The 20,582-nt window shown below is 44.4% G+C and overlaps 1 protein-coding gene across 9 annotated transcripts in view; it reads left to right on the plus strand.

Moving 5' to 3' along the window:
- SEMA4G (semaphorin 4G) overlaps nucleotides 1-20,582 on the plus strand; it is a 106,851-nt gene that overhangs the window by 76,915 nt on the left and 9,354 nt on the right. For all 9 annotated transcript variants that reach the window (XM_035133615.3, XM_035133617.3, XM_088670647.1 and 6 more), the window contains 7 exons: nucleotides 4,658-4,806; nucleotides 5,944-6,006; nucleotides 6,137-6,235; nucleotides 12,457-12,550; nucleotides 13,167-13,280; nucleotides 13,632-13,798; nucleotides 18,002-18,171. In XM_035133615.3, coding sequence (XP_034989506.2) covers nucleotides 4,658-4,806; nucleotides 5,944-6,006; nucleotides 6,137-6,235; nucleotides 12,457-12,550; nucleotides 13,167-13,280; nucleotides 13,632-13,798; nucleotides 18,002-18,171 — 856 coding nt within the window. The remainder of the gene's footprint in view (nucleotides 1-4,657; nucleotides 4,807-5,943; nucleotides 6,007-6,136; nucleotides 6,236-12,456; nucleotides 12,551-13,166; nucleotides 13,281-13,631; nucleotides 13,799-18,001; nucleotides 18,172-20,582) is intronic.

A 20,582-nucleotide genomic window follows, 5' to 3' on the forward strand; every position in this document is an offset into this window, starting at 1 on the left:
CTTCAAATGATATTGCACCGGGAACATGTAGCAATAGGAGACGCATGCAGTAGCGTTCTGGATCTGATGATAAATTGACAGAATACATTCGTCCAATGATTTTGTCTGCACCCCGCTGTCGTAATTTCCATGTATTGGTTTCAGAGTCAAATACATAGTGTATTGGAATGTCTGAATATAAAATTTTCCTTGCTTGCTCTTGCTCTTGATTTAATTTAAACCAAGCCGTCAATTGAGTATTTCTTGTTGAAGCTCTCTGGGCTGCTGTATTGATGTCATTCGGATTGAAAAATACAGATTGTTCATCAGGCAGATGCACTGCTAACCTATGGATGGTATGTGATTGGTAATGCATTTCAAACCCATTTAAACGCCATGCTGCTTCTGGAGCGCTGACATATCTGGAATCCATGAAGGTCTTAATTTCATCATGATTTAAAGTGCCTTGTTCTTGAATCACAACATTTGCACAATCATGACCTTTGTACACATATTTAAAAAGGTATTTGACACTTTTTATGGATGCGCAGACTTCAACATTAATGTGGCAATTGTAATTTAGGGCAAGATGTGGATTATATGGTACAACCCAATGGTTATCTATTGTCCTGCCATTCACAATTGAAGTTTGGTTTGTGTTTCGTCTTCTATATTTTGGATAACCATTTGTATTTGCTGATGTTTTTTCCTGGAATGGTTTTGGAAATTCCTTAGTGCATTTGTCATTTGACATACATGGTGAATTAGGGTTGAGTGGTCCGCATGGTCCATGGATCATATGTTTTGTAACAATTGCATGTAAGCGTGGAGTGTTGGTTATATTTGGAATTTCAGCAGATACTATTTTGTCTATCAGTTCTTCGGTTTTGGGTTTGCAGTCATCTTTAAGAATAAGTAGTATGTGAGCATGAGGTAAACCCCTCTTCTGAAATTCTATTACGTAGACCATTGCTTTTGGTACTCCAAAAATATGTTTTTTACAGAGATCTTCAATTAAAGCTTTCAGTTTTAGATGAAATACTCTTGCAACTAAATCAGGTCGAGCATCAGTAGTTTGGCCATGTTGTAGGTTTTCAACAATCTCTTGCCATTTGGGGTTGCACGTCATTGTGATGAAAAGATCAGGTTTGCCATATTTCCTAACAATTGCCATTGCATCTTGATAATTTTGGAGCATGTTTCTTGGGCTACCTGCAAATGAGGATGGTAATATGTATGTTTTTCCAGGAATCAGGCCTTTCTGATTGGATTCATTAATTAAGTGGTCCATCAATCCTGAGTATTTTTCAACTCTCAATTTTTGCTGATTTTGTCGTACATAGTTGAGTCTGTTGGATTCAGTTTTTACATATGCATCAACTATATACTGTTGTGTAAGGCGGCCAGCATTTAAGAAGGGGTTAAAGTTGTCTCTGATGGAAAGACGATACCCATAGTATTGCATTTGTGTAACTCGAATTCTAGGATTTCGTGTTTGATTTGTTAAATTTTGTAACGCTTGAGGTCTGTGTTGCAAAGGTATATCAATTCCCCAGCTTTGATCACCATAAGGGAAGAGTAATGGATAAACCATGGGTTCCAGATTGGGGTCAAGGACACTAATCCTTTGTGTTGTTCTTTTATTTATATCATCTGTACTTGCTTTGCAGTGTATTAGAAGATCTCTTTCTAGTGGTGGTTCGCCATCATCATTTTGAAAAATGAATGCAACCTCATTATGTTTTGGTGCATTATAGCGTCTTTGGTCATTTCTTCGATCTTGCACTATTGTCATGGTCACTTCCTTAATAATGTTTCCAGTTGTTGCAGCATCCTCCTCATATTCTTTTTCAACTTGGTACAACATTTTGCAGGCCTCTGCAAATGGATTTGTTTGAGCAATGAGTGTGCTTAGTTTTTTTATAATTTCTGGATTTATTCCAGTATTTGCGGAATTTTGCATTCTTTGCTCTGCTGCTTCAGAAGGATCTAAAATATATAATTGAGCAAACTGTCTGTTTTGTCCCTGTTCTGGGTGCAGTGTGCCTGCTCTGTGACAAATTGATCCGTGGATCCGGAAACAATATGGGCCATTGCCAGGTGGTGGAGTAATGTTTGCTCCCATGGAGGCAAATGCTAATGCACTATTTATAGATCTAATATTGTTGAAGAAATTTTTGCTGTAGTAATGTTGTCCAGTCATGAGCTGTTGGATTAATGGATTTGTACTGATTGAGGGAAGATTTACTTTTCCTTTTGAACAACATTGTGAAAATTTTCGATCAGAAGGTCTTTCAGCTTCAAAATGTTTAGCACTACAAAACTGGCATATCTGATCTAAATGTCCACACGTGTGTGTTTTAATGATGTCCTCATTGAAGTTTTCCAATTCATTCATAAGTGTCATTGTTAGTTTTGCAGGCCTTGAGTCTTGGTTTTGTATTGTTTCTCTCTCTATGTTTTTCCTTTGTCGTAATTCTCTTTTCCTCTGTGTTAATTGTTGTTTCCGTAATTGGCGTTCATCTGGAGGCAGATGTGTTAACCTTTCTCTTTCTAGTGTGGCATGTCGTTTACATTGTATTTTTCGTTCCTCTGGAGTTCTATTTGCTCTCCTTGCTTTTTGTCTTTCAGCATCTTGCTGTCGTTTTTGAATTTCTTTTTTAGCATTTCTATTTTTCTCTATATAAAATGTTTTGTTTTTTCTGCGAGTTAGTGTCTTTGCATCTTCATGTAAATGTCTTTTATCTGTTATACTGTCATTCTTGTTTGTGTTTTGTTTCTGATTTAGAGGTTGTCGGTCATTATGAGTTAAAGTTGCTCTTTTAGATCTTTTTCTTTCAGTGTCTTTCTTTTGATTTTTTACCTTTTCTTCAATTGATCTATTTACTCGTCTTTTTCTTTCCCTTTTGCTGTTTTGTTGACGTATTCTTAGTTGTTCATCTGGGGTTTGACTTGCTCTCTTAGCTCTGCGTCTTTCTGTGTTTTTATTTAGCTCATTTTCGTCTCCTTTTTTTGTTTTTTGTGCTGGTTTTTGTCTTTCACTTTCTGCTTTTTGTTGTCGTAAAGATTGTAGTTCTTCAGGAGTCAGATTTTCCCCTCTTTGTTTTACATTTAACATGCTTAGGGTGTATACCTCAGAGGAGTGCATAGTAGTGATATTTGTGCAGGTTGTTTTCAATTAAACTGACGCTTCACTTGGGTTTTTATAGGTTTTTCATATGACTGGTTTGATGTACACATATAGTATTTACCTAACACAGACTGACAGGACTTTGGATTTGGGACAGGCTTCCCCCCACAGCCCTTATAGGAAAGAGTTTTGAAGTGAATGAGTGGAATGGATCACTTAGTACTGCAGTTGTCGTAAAGATTTTAGTTCTTCAGGAGTCAGATTTTTTCTCTCTTTTTTTACATTTAACATGCCTAGGGTGTAGACTTCAGAGGAGTGCAGAGTACTGACCTTTGTGAGGCACAGTTTATTCAGATTAGCTTTTGGTCCACTCACAGTAAATGGGGACAATAAAAGTTTCAGAACAGGCTTGAGTTGCAACCAGATCCGTAATGAGTGTCAGTTTACCAACAGTCCCTTGCTTCAGAAACCAATACTGATCAGGAGATTTACATGTATTTCAGACGGAGAAAAGATTTCCCAATCTGTAAGTAGGTAGTGGTGGGGGAGGCAAGCAGAGCTGCTTTGAGAAAGTAAGGATATGTTAGGCAGATGGGTGGGTGTGGGGAGAGCTCGCACGTGTGCCGCTTGCTGCTGGTCGCCTAACAAAAGCAGCCTCCTTCTCCTCCCGTAAGGAAACGTTAGCAGAGGGGTGGGGGTGCGGAGAAGCGAAAAGAAGCAGCCTCCTTCTCCTCGTGTAAGGAGACGTTAGGCAGAGGGGTGGGGGTGAGGAGAGCGCCTGCGTGGAAACAGAGCGCGCGCTCGCACGGAAACGTTAGGCAGAGGGGTGGGGGTGAGGAGAGCTCGTGCTTTGAAGCGAGTGCGCCTGCGTGGAGACAGAGCGCGCGCTCGCACGGGGCTATCTTGCAGCCTCATCCTCCTCAAGCTGCTGTTTTGAAGCGTGTGCGCCTGCGTGGAGACAGAGCGCGCGCTCGCACGGGGCTATCTTGCAGCCTCATCCTCCTCAAGCTGCTGATTTGAAGCGTGTGCGCCTGCGTGGAGACAGAGCGCGCGCTCGCACGGGGCTATCTGGCAACCTGATCCTCCTCACGCTGCTGCTTTGAAGCATGTGCGCCTGCGTGGAGACAGAGCACGCGCTCGCACAGGGAGCTGCGGTTGGCGGCCTCAGGTAGGTCGGGAGGGGGGGGAGAGCGCGCGCGTCCAATCCCTGTGTCCCTGGTTGTCTCTCCGTCCAATCCCTGTGTCCCTGGGGGACATGCGCAGTGACCCAGGGACACACGGGACATCTGGACGCAGGGACAACATGGACATTATTATATAGGATATTTGAAAATCATTTTTGGAGGTCCTTGAAAGTGATCAACTTCCACACTCTGTCCTGATTCACATTTTGGTTTACAGTACTTTTGCATTTTTCTGTTCCCATCTTTCAAATGTCAAACAGCACAGTAGTAAGCCTTCAGTTCAGCTGCCTCATCCAGGGTATCTGGAGTGCCCAAGAAACCTCTGTGGTATTGCTTTTTAAACAGCCTGTGTTTCTTTCCCCAGATTTGACCACTGCAAGACGTTTTAGCAGCCATGCCCAGAACTACACTACCCTCCTGCTAGAGGATGAGAAGGGAATTCTTTATGTTGGGGCCAGGGGGGCCATATTCTCCTTAAATTCCAGCAACGTTTCTGATGGCTCCCATCGGACAGTAAGTGCATATTTATCCCACTGGCATGTTCACAGTTAATTCCCTTTGCAAAGTTTGGTTTCCAAACCCATTTAGAGCTACATTTGTACCTTCAAGGAAGAACGAGTACAGCTTCCTCTTTATTTAAACTTTAGACTCTGCTTTGATTGGGGAGGGATCATGGCTTCATGACTGAGTCAGCAAATGGCCAATCAGGGCTGTGCATATCAAATTTCTGCTCCAAAGTAGAAGACTAGATTTCACCCTGAATCTGATTGCCTATGTGCAAAATATGTGATGAGTGCATTTCCATAGCAGACTCACTGCTGGAATAATGTATGCCTGCATGCAGCCTTTGTTACATTAGAGTCACCAAGAGATACCCTGAAAACAATCTGCTCTGAAAAAAATGATAAATGCCTCCTCATTAAAAATGGATGCATCTGTCATCAAATCTTGTTTCCACAACAGATATAGACAGATATGGACCCTTTTGTCCACCTCCCATGTTTGTGAAATGGGCTGGGGCCAATCCTCACTGGTAGCCAATGGGTTCCTGAACTACAACTCCCACCATCCTTGACCATTGGTCATATTGGCTGGGGCTGCTGGGAGTTAGAGTCTAACAACGCCTTGAGGGCACCATATTGGCTCCCCTTGCTGAAGTACACAAAGGTCCTTTAAAGTACCTGGAAGTCTCTGGTGCTTCTTACCAGGTATAACATTTGTTCACTCTCCTTTGAGACCCTTTATCTCAGTACGGTTTCTTTTCTGGACCCTTATTTTTTATGCAAAATGGGAAGGGAGCTCTTGAGCCAGGTAAAAATGAAAACAGCAGCCACCCTCTGCTGAAAACCACTTGCTTTTTTGGCCTCCTTCCCTCTCCCTTTCTCCCTGCTGCTTCCTTATGGTATTTGTAACAGCCTGGTTCTCATTTCAGTCAAGGACCTTTAAAAGCAAATGGGCTACAAAAATCTGCAGCGCTCCCCCGCTTTGCACTTGAATAAATCCACTTATTCTGGGGGAAGGCGAAGTGTGAACTTTGAAGAGCTCTTGTGATTTTCACGGGGCTTGCTTCTTAATGTCACGCTCTACCACTATTTCCTGGGCTGGGAGGCCCCAGTGAATAATGATCCTGCTTTGTGTTTAACTCTGCAGATTGATTGGGAAGCCCCTCCTGAGAAGCGGGGAGACTGCCTGAAAAAGGGCAAAAACAACAAGGTATGTGCTCCACAAGTCTCTGCCTTTTTGCCTCTCTGCCTGTGCTTCTGACCTGTTTGTGCCTGTAACTGATGAACAGGCCATTGTCAGGACTCTTGTGCAAATGACACCCTCCCTTCCTCTTTTGCAGACAGAGTGTTACAACCATGTCAAGCTTTTGCAACGGCTGAACACAACCCACCTGTATGCCTGTGGCACGTATGCCTTCCACCCGCTCTGCACATACATTGTGAGTAAAAGAAGCAAAAGAATCTACTCCACTGTCTTGCTGTCTTTGCACTGAAACTGACTGACAGGCAGATGTCAGCCATGCCCTTTGGTTCCAGAAGCAGCGCAATATTATTAGCCAGTCAGATACCAACTGAAAATCACTCAGATTAACTTTTCTGCACATGGAACTGGTTGCAGATGAACTCTATAGGCAGGTATCCAGGACAATAAACCAACCCCAAATCCTGGCTCCTGCGTCAGTAATTCCTGCCAAGGAACGGAAAGGTCATGAAGACCAGAACTAATTTTTACTGCCTGCCAGAAGGAGGGAGGTCTGTGGGGAGGCTCTCCCTTCCAAGTGTTTTGTTCTCCAAGGCTGGCTGCTGATTTCTGGGAAGCCTAAGAACCTGGACTGATGCTTTAAGGTGCCTTGCCCATGGGTTTGCTAACATACTGTCTGCATAAAGAACTAAAGGAAAAGGCCAACCCTACCATTAGGCAATGAGACAACCATCTCAGGTGGCCTGGGCACTGATTATTTATTTATTTATTAAATTTCTATATTAGTTTTTAATATATAATCATACAAATTTTTATGACAACAGCCCCTTCCCCGTGTTCCCCTCTGCTGGAGGACAGAAGAACTGTGTGTGCCCTGTGCCAGTCTAGAAATAAGATTCAACTGTCATTTGACTTGGCTTCTCTACATGGGAAGGGGGTGGTGGTGACAACTTGTTTTCCATCATAGGCAGACCCTGAGAAGCATAAGCATGCCTTTCTTTCATTCCTTTAAATTCACATTCAATGTGTTAACTTTGGGACGCTTTCCCGCTGTTTGGCATAGTGGATAGAATATTGGACTGGAACCTGGGAAATCAGGGGTGGAATTCTGCATTGCACTCTTCCAGTTGTTCCATCTGTGCAAGCATTGCCAATGACAACTGCCCCGCCCCCCACGTGCTGCTATGGGGGTTCTCCAGACCCAGAGTCAATTGGGGGGGGCACATGGAGGGAGGTGGAGGAGAAAGCCCTGTTGTGCAAGCAGAAGTCCTTGTGCAGGGCTTCCACTTAATAGTGCTGGTTTGGTGACTCCTGCCCCAGGGTTAAAATCCCTACTCAGCCATGTGGTTCATGAATGATCTTGGGAAGTCACTCTTTCTCAGATGGCCTACCTCATGGCATTTGTGTGAGGGGTTAAAGGTCACCCTGGGCTCCTTGTATACACCATCCTGAGCTCCTTGGTGGGAGGATAAGAATACACACTTGCACTAGATACACATGCATACTAGAGATATAATAGAAAATCATCATCAGTGTAAGCTAGCGGCTGGATACACAAAGGAGCTTTGATAAACAAGCCATTTAAAGAGCTTTGCAGGCAATTTGGGGTGATAATGGAGGTGTTATTATGAAGCTGTTTCTCAGTTAGCAGAACCCAATTTCCTGAAGCATTTGTTTTTGCTGCAGAGTAATGGTTCTTTAGGGATGCAGGTGGCACTGTGGTCTAAACTACTGAGCCTTGGGCTTGCAGATTAAAAGGTTGGTGGTTCGAATCCCTGCAACGCGGTGAGTTCCCCTTGCTCAGTCCCAGCTCCTGCCAACCTAGCAGTTCGAAAGCACGCCAAAAGTGCAAGTAGATAAATAGCTACTGTTCCAGCGTGAAGGTAAATGGCGTTTCCATGCGCCGCTCTAGTGTCAGTGTTCCATTATGCCAGAAGCAGCTTAGTCATGCTGGCCACATGACCCAGAAAAACTGTCTGCGGAGCGGACAAATGCTGGCTCCCTCGGCCTGTAAAGCGAGATGAGTGCCGCAAACCCAGAGTTGTTTGTGACTGGACTTAACTGTCAGGAGTCCTTTACCTTTTTAAATGGTTCTTTATGTACATTCAGACCCAAACACACACACAGCTTTGGAGCTGTATGATGGACCCCCTCCTCCTGCCTCGCTTTTTATTTATTTATTTGGGGCAAGAGGGGACCTTAGTAAAACGTGTATGCAGTTTGTTAATTTGTGTACAAGCATTTGCCTCTCGTTTTATTATTATGAAGACAGACATTAGTAAAAGGAGAGCAATAAAAAAGAACAGAGGGGCAAACTGTACCCTTTCAGTGATGGCAATGCCTCCTACCTGAGGCACATTGCCCTACTAGTGATGTGTGTGGGGAGAACCTTGTCAGTTTAGGCAACTCACCAGAACACTTTATTCTGATGATCGAGAACTCATACCTCTGCTCTGTTGTCAATACTACAAGTGACTTATTTGAACTTTCCTCTACCACCCAGTAGTGTTTCCTGCATCGTGCTTAAAGCAGCAGATTCAAAAAGCTAAGGCTTACTATTTTGTTCCAAAACTAATTGTTGGAGCCAACCTAGTGCAATTTCACTTTCCAGGGCTGGACCACCAATAGGAGAATGTCCAGGTTTGGCTTTGCCAATGATTGTTTTTCACCCAAAGTTTATTTTTTATTTAATTATTGATTCACATCCCACACTTAACAATGCAATCCTTTGTAAGTTTACTCAGAACAAAGTCTCATACAGATCAATGCTGCTCACTCCTAAGTAAATTTATTTAAGGATGCAACCTTAGAATTCCAATAATGCAGCAGGTAGCTATTATTGGGATGTTTTGAGTGTTAGGGTCAAAGATCAGAAAGCAGGTATGTAGTCTTCTGTCACTGACACCAGTACATGATATTTTAGATGCATGTACTACATGCATGGGATAAACAAGTTTTCATAAAGCCTCCCTTCCCGTGTTTTAAATGTACTCAGATAATGGAAGAGCTGAGATCCAGGTAGCTTCAATGTGAATTTTCCAGATACTTTGTCAAATTTGTCAAATGATAAGAACATCTCTCTGGAAAATAAAGTGTTAGCTCTTACAGAGTTAAAGAGTGGCCATATTTTCAGGAAAGAGACATTATAAAACCAATGGCTTTGGGGATAAAGTAATCCCATTTAGGACAAAAGCTCTTCCTATGTTTGCATCAACTATTGGTCATGCTGGACAAAGAGCATTGTGATTGATTCTGTAGTCTAATTTGGCTGTTCTACAGAGAGCATTCCACCTTTAGATTGATCACATTGGCTGTAGAACCTCTCTGTACTAGTTCCTCAGCATGTTTATGCAGGATGTCAGAGTCCCACCAGCCCTCATTCTTTGAAACATGTTGCTCCCCAGAGTCCCAGCAGTCATAGAAGCAAGGAGGTAACATCTTTCATTGAACTAATTGTCTATATTGGCTAACAAAGATGCTGTTCCCCCTCCCCCCTCAATTTGCAGCCTCTAGATACCTGCCACCTGTTCAAACAGTCATTTAGATGGATCATCTTCTATTTTAATAACATTTTCTATAATCCAGAGCTTGCCCTGGACAGTCTCATCTATCTTGTGTTCATTTTTGTGCCTTGCCACATTTCTGCATGCCATTTTTAGCTTCCCTGCCCGTATGCCTCTCTTCTTGCATTTCTGTGGAAAATACACTTGGTTAGAACCAGTACAATGCCGCTACCCCAGCCTCAGCTTAAACTGTGATACACGTGTGACCTTTGAATAGCTTCTTTAAAGTAGCTGGGCTTTGTGAAGCTTGTCCCAGAGATCTCCTTTCCAAGGCAAGCCGGGCAGCCAAGGACCTTCGGAAGAGAATACATTGATAGCATTGGCCTCATCTCTGCCTAACTAAAGGCTTAAATCCATCAGTTAGGGTTGAAAATCTGCTCTGGCCAAGACATTTTCCACACAGGCTGCCTCCTTTTTATATCCATTATCTCTGAATCACACCCCAAGCCTACCTGTTATGATACTGATTGGGTCATAAGAGGCTCCTGAAGGATAGCTACCCTCACATACTTTGCTGTTTAGCAGCCCCTTCATCCACCTCTTCTTTCTTGTTCTTTGCTTTGCCAGTAGAGTTGTTCACTTTTTTAAAAAGCCATCACTACCATACATCACTGAGGGTTTAAAAATTTCCCCTGCCCCTCCCCGGATGGGTTTTCTTTATAATACCTGTTCTCAAAGCTGTTAAAGAATTCCCTGCATTCCTGCTCTTTTCTTTACAAACAAACCTTCCACAAGTGCCTGGTGCTCTCATCTGAGCACCCTCCAATGCATTAGTCTCCTGCTGGAAATAAGTTGCTTTTGACTGATCTATGGATTTTCTGAACAGCAGGAAAAGGTGCCATTTGTTAGCCAGCAGCAGGTTCTGCTACTCCTCTGCTGTTGGAATGCTACAATCAACTGCAATCCTCTTTATCTTTTGCTATCTACCTTGCTTTTCAAAAAAAAAAAATCAAATGGTGACCAACAGAGAAGCAAAAATAAAATAAAGATTAACTCTAACAAGTAAATAGGTATCGGCAACGTAAGAGAAAACCAAAACAGCAGCACAATGTAAAGCCAGTGGGAAGACCAAAAAGAAAGAAAACCCAGTAACATTAGATTCAGACTGATGCTAAAACACACACACAAACACAGTCTGCCAAAACCTGGAGGTCTTCATGGACTGGTGAAAGGCAGGAAGTTCTATGTGCTCACCTGCCTTATCTTGGGTCAGCACTAAGCTGAGGCTCAGAGTTCAGCATCTATATATTGGGATCCATGTTTGTACAAACTGCACTCCCAGGCTAGTTTGTACTTTGAACTGCACACCACACCCAGAGCCAAGAATTATGGTTTAATCAGAATCCTATCCAAGAAATGGGCCTGCTTCTTTTAGCTAAAAGTTCAGATCCAACCGGCTGAAGCTCCTGAATCACTAAAACATGAAATAAGGAGATTTGGACCCGATCCATGGCTTGTTTTGTACAACAGAGGGCTACCCTACTAATTGAAAATTAGAGCAGAATCTCCTCCAAAGACTGGTGAAATTGAGCAGGTTCAGGTGGGAGGCGACAGTGCTTAGGTTATCTTGGTCCCATCTATTTAGGGCTTTATGGTCAAAACCAGCGCCTTGAATTGTGCCTGGGAGCCAGTTGGTGATGCAGTAATTGGAGTTGTCTGGCATGCACACTTAACTTGCTCAGACTTTAAATCTGAGCAACCATACATAGGATCAGGCTTCTTCTTTGGCCCTTGGTATTTGGATTCCTGTTATAATCAGAGGGAGTTACTGAAGTTATTTTAGGAAAGTTAGGAAAGGCAGAGATCAGTGAAAACATTTCCATCAAGTTGAAATAAAGCTATGATGCATTCCCATCAGTGTTTGCGTTTCAGTGTAAACACACTTCCTTCACTGACACCAGCTTAAATGGGATGGGGTGGAGGGAGGAATCAAACATGAAATACGCACACATAAAACAAAGGACTGTTTGTAGTCTCAGTGGAGAATTGGATGGTTTAATTGCCCAAAATAGAAACTGAAGTAACTGGACACAGTTTATCACCGCCCCAATGTTTTGTATTAAGATAAGTGTGTATTTGTGGTAAGCCACTTTGGACACAGCTCACTGTGGAAAGGTGGCATATAAATAAATATTTCACCAAACCTCCAGATTCTGTTGCGTACATTGTGGTGGTACTCATGCAGGTTTCTAAATCAGTGTGATGCAGAGCACAGTGTTAAGTTTTGGAAGTGGCAGATGTCGGTTTTAGATCTGTGCTAAGCCTTGAACTTCCATGCCTGTGGCAGCCCAGTGGGTGATCTCAAGAGATTGTTGTGAAGATAATGATATAAAAATGGCAACAAGTTGTAATGCCCAAAGCATGAGTTACGAGCTGTTAGTCCCTGATTCACATCTCAGCTCATCCTTGAGTTTGTTGGCTCATCTGAGCTAAGCCGTTGTTCTCTGAACCTTGACCTCTCGTCTGAACATTGGGTATAATACCACCAACCTATATGACAAGCTGCTGAAGATTACTGCAGAATCGTCAACTAAGTGCTGAGATAAAACAACTGTGCTTTTAAATGTACGGTGTGGGTGTGGCCCTAGACCTAGCAATCAGCGCTACTGGAACTTTAGCTCAGTGGGGGACTCTTGGGCAGTGAGGGTTGTGAAGGAATGAGAGTCTTTGCCACAAAAAGCATCCCATTGTTACCTTTGGAGAGCTCAGGATCTAACGGGCCCTGAAGACCTGTCTCTTCTCTCCCCTCTGAAAGAACTGTCCTACTTGTTTCTTTCCAACCCGTGGCCTTTGGTCTTCAGGATCATCAGAAGGATTGATTACTTTAACGGATGCAAGCAAACCCTGTGACCCCCTGCCCAGAGGTTGATCTGTTTCTTCTCTTTGTGTTCTGCAGGATACCAACAAGTTCACACTGCCCTCTCACTTTGAGGAAGGGAAGGAAAAATGCCCTTACGACCCAGCCCGGGGCTACACAGGTCTCATTGTGGGTATGTACATGCTTTCTCCTCCATATAACAGTTCTGCTTGGAATCCAGCTGGAGTGGGAAGAGCAGGCAGTGCCTCCATGCCGTGGGTGTGTGGTGCTCCAGAGGAAGGCCATGCTCGCTCGTCATCCATCACCCGAGGGCCCACTGCATCTCTATCTCCCCCATCCCTTCCAGCACTTATGTTTCCTTGCTCTTTTTAATGTCAGAGCAGCTGTAACCTCCCTGCCTGTGCAGCACCTCGGCCTCGCTAGCCACATGGTGCGGCTGCTTCTCTTCCACTCTAAATGTGGCCGGAGTCATAAACCAACCAGGTGCTGCTGCATGACAAAATGACAGGGAAGTTATGGGTAGGTGATGCTCTGGTTATTCCTCGAATGCTCTCTTGGTGCCTAGCTCTGTAAGGGAGTTATTATGCACCGGCACACACAAAGTCAATAAATCTCGGGAGCGGGTGTGTGGTTGTTATCAAGGGTGTGCTTTTCCTGCTTAGAGCAGGTGCAGAAGGGTTAGCTTAACAAGGAAAGAAGCCTTTCGGGCCAAGCTTTGTTAGAGTGATATTGATCAGACACTCCGAAAACTGGCCTTTCCTTACTACTTTTGCTCCATTGTCTCGCAGATGGCAGTTTATATACGGCGACGCGCTACGAATTCCGCAGCCTGCCAGACATCCGACGCAACAGGCACCAGCGGATTCTGAAGACCGAAGAATCCCCCTTGCACTGGTTGAATGGTAAGCCCCACTAATCCCAGAGCAGTACCTCTGGGATCTCTTGTCTCTTCCCACACTGGAGGTGGCGGGAGTCTTGTTTTTGTAAGGCCCTAGTACTGGTAGTGGTGGTACATTTCCCAACTCTGAAGCCAGAGCATGTCCCGTTCCACTGCAGAAAGGAGCCTAACTGACTCCTGGACAGATCTGAACCCAGTTTGTTCCTGGTTTCCCTCTCTGTTGCCTATCCCATAGCCATGACACCCAGGCTTGAGATCATTTAGAGTTGCTGTGTGAACCCCATCTAGTGCCTCCTTGGGTAGCTGTCCTCAAAATATTGTGCCAACCCTTTCCCTCTCTCTTTGGTGTTTTCAGATGCTGAGTTTGTGGCATCCGTGCTGGTCAGGGAGAGTGTGCGCAACCCTGTGGGTGATGATGACAAGATCTACTACTTCTTCACTGAGAGAGCAGGAGAGGAGAGCACTTCTGTATTTGACAAGGCACAAGTGCCCAGAGTAGCCAGGGTGGCTCGAGTGTGCAAGGTAAAGAGATTGGTGTGTTGGAAAAAGCTTGAGTGTGCTGAAGGGCATCAGGAGGATTAATTCAGAATTTTATCTAGGAGTGCTTGGTGGTAGTCATTTAAAAATGCCCCTCTAAGCCATACAGTTACAGAGTCATTAATTTAAAAGGGAGCTTGGAATCAAATGAGATGTGTCATGGAAGATCTCTTGCAGGCCATCCTGATATCTTGGGTTAAAAGGAATTGTGGGGGTAAGCTTTGCATCAAGGATATAGTCCTAGGCAAGGGTTTTTCCCAGCTGTTTCTTCCTGTTCTATTTTGATAGCTTTATCCCTTGCAAAAGTATATGTTGGTTCCTTCCCCCTCTGTCGTTTCTTCTTCTTCTCCCGCATGAATTGGCAATATAGAAATCTATTTTTTAAAAAAATAAAGTCATTTCCAGTCTTTTAAAAAAATAACAGTTCAGAAAAGGTCAAACAAAAACATTACTCTTGAAGTGGTGTTTGTACACTCGACCTTTGGAGACACATGGCTGACTTTCTACATTCAAAGAAAAAGAACTAGGCTATGCAGATAAGTATCATCAAGAAACACTAGAAAAATCCCAGGTGCTTGGCTGCCCAAGTGCCCAAACATTGGATGATGGCACCTGAGAATCTTGAGCATAGAGCCAACCTTTGCATGGGACAGACTACCTCAAATGTTAAATACTTAAGAGTCTGAATTACACACACACCCCTATCTCTGACATTATGTATAAAGAGGCTCAGGCAACTCATATATATGAATAACTCACCCCAAGAAAGGCTATAGGGAGAAGTAGTAACTCATCCAAGTTATGAATGAATGAATGAATGAATGAATGAATGAATGAAGACCTAAAGGCCCTTTTTCCTGGTAGGGTGACCAGATGGCTCCTGCATCTTTAATAGTTGTGCGCAAGAGAGAAATTCAGCAGGTGCAGTGTTATGTATTATGTATTTAGTTTGACTGCAGTACTCATTCTGGCCACCATGGCTGCAGTTCTTACCCTGCCCATAGTGGCTGCAGTTCTTACTCAGGTCTACAACATGCAAATGAAGGATTGAGACTGCTGTTCGCGGATTGGGTAACTAGGGGAAGTTTGTTACTGTTGCAAGTTACTGAGTACTGTATAAGCCAGCCGGCTAAGATATTGTGCAGTCCAGGACTCAGAGCTGAAATAAAGAGCTGGTTGTTTTAAGAGCTGTGTCTTCATCCATCTTTCCCACGACTCAACATGCAGCTTGCTTTTTCACCTGAATGCTGCATGTGCTGGCAGGTGATGCTCAGGCCTGGTGTGTATCTTCAGTTAAAACTAGAGTTGAATATTTGACTGAAGGGAGCAGGGCCACTTCTTAAGCAAGATCCTGATGGGGTGCAGGTTGTGATGGGGTGCAGTGCGCAAAGCAGCCTGAGAGGTGCAGGCCGAAGTGCAGTTTGGTCAGCCATGCAGCCCAGCATGCAGCTGTGGAGGCTTGAGCCTCAGCTTTAGCCCTGCATGGACCTGGTACTTTGCTTCAGCCACCTGTATATTCCATTTGCACGCTGCCAAGCCCTTTGTTGCTCAAGTTCTAGATTGCAAAGCCTTATTCACAAGTTTTATCTCTGGCAAATATAACCATGATTATCCCTGTTAGCCTATTACTGTTCTATCCTGATTACCCTGTTGCGTCTCTTGAGATGGGTAGTGTCCATGGCTAAAACCCCTTTACAGCCCCTTTGTGTTGTTCACTGCTATAGCAAAACTAGCTACTGGTGCTTAGGTGCCATAAAGCATCCAAAATAAAAGGAAGAGGCTGAGTTTGAACCAGGGAGATTTGCAGTATGATCCTAACTGTGGTTGCCATATGTCCTCTTACGTCCTCTTTTTCATGCGTAGTGGTCATAGTGATCTGTAGTTAAAAGCAGAAGTTGGCAAATGTTTCCTCCTCCCCCCCCCTTCAAAATACGGCAACCCCAACATCATAACCCAGAAATAAGTCTCACCAAGTTCAGTGGGACTTAGGAGGAAACACATGTGCTTGGGATAGAAAACCTAGGTTTCCTGCTCAGCCAGAAAATTCTAGAGATCCTAAATCTGAACCTGGCCTATCTCACAGGGCTATTGCAAGGATAATGTCAAATGATCCCTTTGGCACTCCTTGAGCTGTAGTTCCAGTGTGGGGGAGGCTAGCTAGATTTTTTTTGTCCCGGGTGAAGTCTCCAGAGGGGCACCATTGAGGATCTCAGCCCCCCCCCCTCTGTATGCAAATGCATGTGGGGAGTGCCAAACTGGGTCTTACACCCGGGTGAAAGAAAGCCTAGTTTTGCCCTTGCCTTGAGGGTGGTGGCAGGCTGAGGGGAGGATGCAAATGTGATAAATGAAAAGGGCTAACCAAACCAACTGCAGTATACTGCAAGTACGGGCACTGAATCTCTTCTGCCTGTGATGCCAGAGCACAATTAGCTCAGATGGAGGTGATACAGGCTTCTGTCTGTGCTCATGGCAAGGTGCCCTTGGCCCCAGAATGAGCCCTATCACTCCAGTGACTGCGGCAGTTAGCACTGGAGTTGGTGCTCACGAGGTTTTCGAGAAGGGAGGCTTGTCAAAGCAGAAGTCCTTCCACTGGGTCTGCTCCAGGTGCTGCCAGCTCTGCTCAGGGCATTGCAGTGAAACCCACATTCCCAAAGAGGCTATGCTGCCCACTCCCAACCTCTTACGAATGCAAGCCTCCGTGGCTTGAGAGCCAGAGTATTCCAAGTGCATCTAAGTGAGGGCAGGGCAGAGTCAACAAGGCTGCATGGGATCCATCTTTCAGCTGTTCTGACAGATGGTTCTGGGCCCCGGGAGCATCCAGGACTCTGCTTGTGGCTCTGAATTTATGCATCAGTCACCTTGGCTGGTTATACAGTACCTCAGTCCTTGTAACCAGGGCAGCAGCAGCAGCAAATTGGAGCAGGCAGGGAGAGAGAGAGAGAGAGAGAGAGGAATGGGAGAGTGAGCTTGGCCACGAGAGATTTAAGGAGCTTGAGATGTGTGCCTGATCACAAGGTTAAGAGGCTATTTGATTACTGCACATAAGTATGTTCCCAGGGAGAAAGCGCTGGGAGGGAGGGAGAAACAAGAGTTGGCAGCAGGATGTTAAAGCTATGTACAATCAAATTGGAAACCAGGTTCTTACGAACAGAAACAAAGCAACAAGGGAGATTAGCGCCAACCGTTTGTGAAAGGGATGTGCGCCATTACACCCAGAGCCCTGTGTCTTTGGCATCAGGTGTTGCTTGTTTTCTCCAGGGCCTGAGGTTTCAGTTGCATCTTGGAACAAGAACGGTCTTATCCGGAATACACAAGTTCCCCCTTGGCATTGTGCTCTGATCGCTGGGTTTTGTCACTACAGGGGGGAGGGGCGATCAAGCCTCTCTCAATCCTCCTCCAAACACTGGTCTTGCTGCGTTTGACTCACAGGGAGGCAGAAACACTTGCTTTCAGTCCAGATTAGTTACCCTATTGTAGCACTGAGAGTTGTTCAGGGGGCTCATTTTACAGTAATTTTGAAAAAGTATTGAGCCTTTCCTAGAGTGAACTAAGTTGTTAATCCTGGTTTGTTAATAGGCAGTTATTTTCAGACGCCATGAGCGCAGACCCATGTAGTTTCCCAAATGATGTGCATTTAAATGATTTTGATTTAAATGTTTAGAAGCTGCTGATCTGTTTCAGTAAAGCTCCAACTGGAGATGAGTTGGAGCCATCCTAGAAGACCTTGGTCCCAGCTTGGACCAAACCAACATTAGTGCAGAACGTTCTCTTCACATATACCAGTAGAATGCCCCTTGTTTATGGTCACAGTTTCCACAGGGGTAGACCTCTTGCAGCAAAACCAACAAAGAGCCTTGAGGCACATCAAAGTCAAACACATTTATTATGACATAAGCTTTTGTGGACTTACAGTCCGCTTCATAAAATATATGAAGCGGAACGTAGTTTATGAAAACTTGTGGCATAATAAAATAGTTGGTCTTCAAGGAGCCACAAAGCTATTGATTGCTCATTTGTTCTCCCCTCCCCCACTGTCCTTGGGCTTTTCATGCGGTGAAACTGTTCAAATGGGACCTTTCCACTTTGTTGGAATCAGAGTTGGCCTTGTGCTTGGCTTTGCCTAACAGATATCAACTGAATTGGAACTTGGCTTTAGCCTCTGCCTCTCTTTCTTTTTCTGCATTCCAGAATGATATTGGTGGCAAGAAGATTCTCCAGAGGAAATGGACATCCTTCATGAAAGCAAGGTTGGCCTGCTATGTTCCTTACTATGAGGTACTGAAGGATGTTTTCAGTCTGGATGGTGGCGACTGGAGGAGCACCGTTTTCTATGCAACATTCACTTTATCAGCACAGTGGTAAGCCAAGCATGCTAGCTGTGTGTTGGGTACTCAAATAACTGTAACTGTTCTGAAAAGATACTGTACATGGAGTCTGTTGAATTACACAAGTGCCATGTGCTGCCACCAGCAAAAACAAATGAAATACAGTGGTGCCTCGCTAGACGAATTTAATTCGTTCCACAGGTCTTTTCTTATAATGAAAAAATTCGTCTAGCGAGTCCCATAGGAATGCATTGAATTTTTTGAATTGTTTTTTGCCCATAGGAACGCATTAATTGAATTTCAATGCATTCCTATGGGAAACCGCGATTCGCTAGACGAAAACGCATTCGTCTAGCGAGGCAACCTCCGCTCGAAAAATCCTTTCGTTAAGCGGAAATTTCGTTAAGCAGGGCATTCGTTAAGCGAGGCACCACTGTACTAGGGATTATTAGGTAATGGTACAGAACAGAGCGCAGGACGTGTCACGGTACCCTTGAGTACCAAATGTGGTTCTCAATCTCCTGCCTGCTGCATTGCAGAACTTGACTTGCAGTATGGTACAGGACACAGACAAAGCATTCCAGGGAGCATCTGCATTCACTTGGGCAAATTGGTTCAGTCTCTGTATTCCAAGGCAACAGGTATGGATTCACCCCACACCTGAAAGGTTTTCAGTGCCTGTTGTGGCACAATCCAGATGTATGCCACACTGTTCAAAGCTTCATTAAAGACACCAAAAGAAAGTAACTTGCGTTGAATGGAAAGAATGCCATTGTCAGTTGGTCCTCAGAGTAAAGAGGCTTTCAGCTGCTTAGACTGCGCTGGCTCTGCCAGTACCACCTGCTATATTCTCAGATACTTTTGCCCTCTGCTTCTGAGTGAGGCAGGAGGCTTGCCCCTCTGTTTCTAAGGCTGGCCTGCCTGTGCTTTTAAGCTGGATGGGGTCCACTGATGCTTTCATCCCACCTGAGCTTTAGTCAGTGGTGTGATGGTGGATGGAGGCTTTCAGTTTGGTTGCCAGTAAAATCCTCCTTGCCCTTGTAAGTATTTTGGCACTTGTGACTGATTCAGTTTGCCTGAGTCTTTCTTGCTGAGGGCAAGGAACAGATGGGACACTATGAGCACTTTGTGAGACAAAAGTCCTATGGGTGAGCATCAGTAGAATAGATTAATAATAGCTGCATATGCAGGAGATGGTGTGGGATGGGATGGAAAGCTTAGCATTCTGGAAGGGCTCATTTTGGCTTAATTGGGAGCAAGGGCCAAAGTGTTCGCCATATGGATTTTAACCACAGCAATAGCTGCTGTGCGACTTCACTGTTTGTAGACTGAGCCCAGTCTGAAGTCATAGCCAGCCTTTTGCATTTCCTGTTAGTTTTTAATGGTAGTATGAATTTTAACAAGTTGTCCTTGGCTAATTAGTAGCTTTGTGCTTGTAACATTAATCAAGGTGGAAAGTTGACACTGGCAGCAAGATGGCACCCACTGAGCTACCGTCCTCATGAGAGGGGAGCTGAACAACATCAGAGGCATTTATTAATGAGCACTGGCCGTTGCATCTCAAAGGCTATTGAGAACACACAGGGTATTTTGCACATGGCCTTTTCGGGGATGTCAGGGGAATGGTTAAAGAGACAGAACTGGGGCAGAAGTGCCAGCTGGTTGTTATAATTATGTGACGATGAAGGAAAACCAGGGGGCTTTGTAGGGCTGACAGTCTTCCCCACAGAATGACAAGAAATGAGGAAACCTCCAGGATTACACAGGAATATCCTGCTCCTGACAGAAAGTCATTTTGACTCATTTGTCAGATAAGCAAAAGCTACCACTTATTCGGAACCTATTCTCTTGATCTGGCTTTGCACTGAGAAGAATTTCAGAGAGCAGGGTGCATAAAGGAGACCACTGCCAAATCCAGGGAGGAGTGCAAAACTAAGAACTCACCATGCAGCACAAAGTCCAGCAGGAGAAGCAAACATTTGCAAGCATCAGCATGAATTAGCACTACAGGGATAAAGGAGTCCAGTTGGAGAGGGCCCAAAATATTTTTGTGTTTGAGAATGAATATATAAATGGTGTCACTGTGACAGCAATTTGCTGTTGTTGCCTGGGGCAGGTGGACTTCTCCTGTCTAATGGTGAATCCAGACTCCCCAAGTCCAGTATCTCTTGTGCAGAAAGGCCACGCAGGTGCAATCCAAAGATTGGCTGGAAGTTCATGGAGGGATAGCAGGAAGACAGAGGCAATGATAGCCAGTAAGTGGTAGCAAGGACAGGTGTGAATTATTTGTTATTTATTTATTTCATAAAATGTATACTGTACATCACTAGATTGTTTAAAAAATACTCAAAGTGGGTTAGAGAGAGAGAGAGAGAGAGAGAGAGAGAGAGAGAGAGAGAGAGAGAGAGAGAGAGAGTAAAACAATGCCAGGGATACAGCTGTAG

The sequence above is a fragment of the Zootoca vivipara genome, chromosome 5, assembly GCF_965207765.1.
Source record: "Zootoca vivipara chromosome 5, rZooViv2.hap1.1, whole genome shotgun sequence".
Lineage (NCBI taxonomy): Eukaryota > Metazoa > Chordata > Lepidosauria > Squamata > Lacertidae > Zootoca > Zootoca vivipara.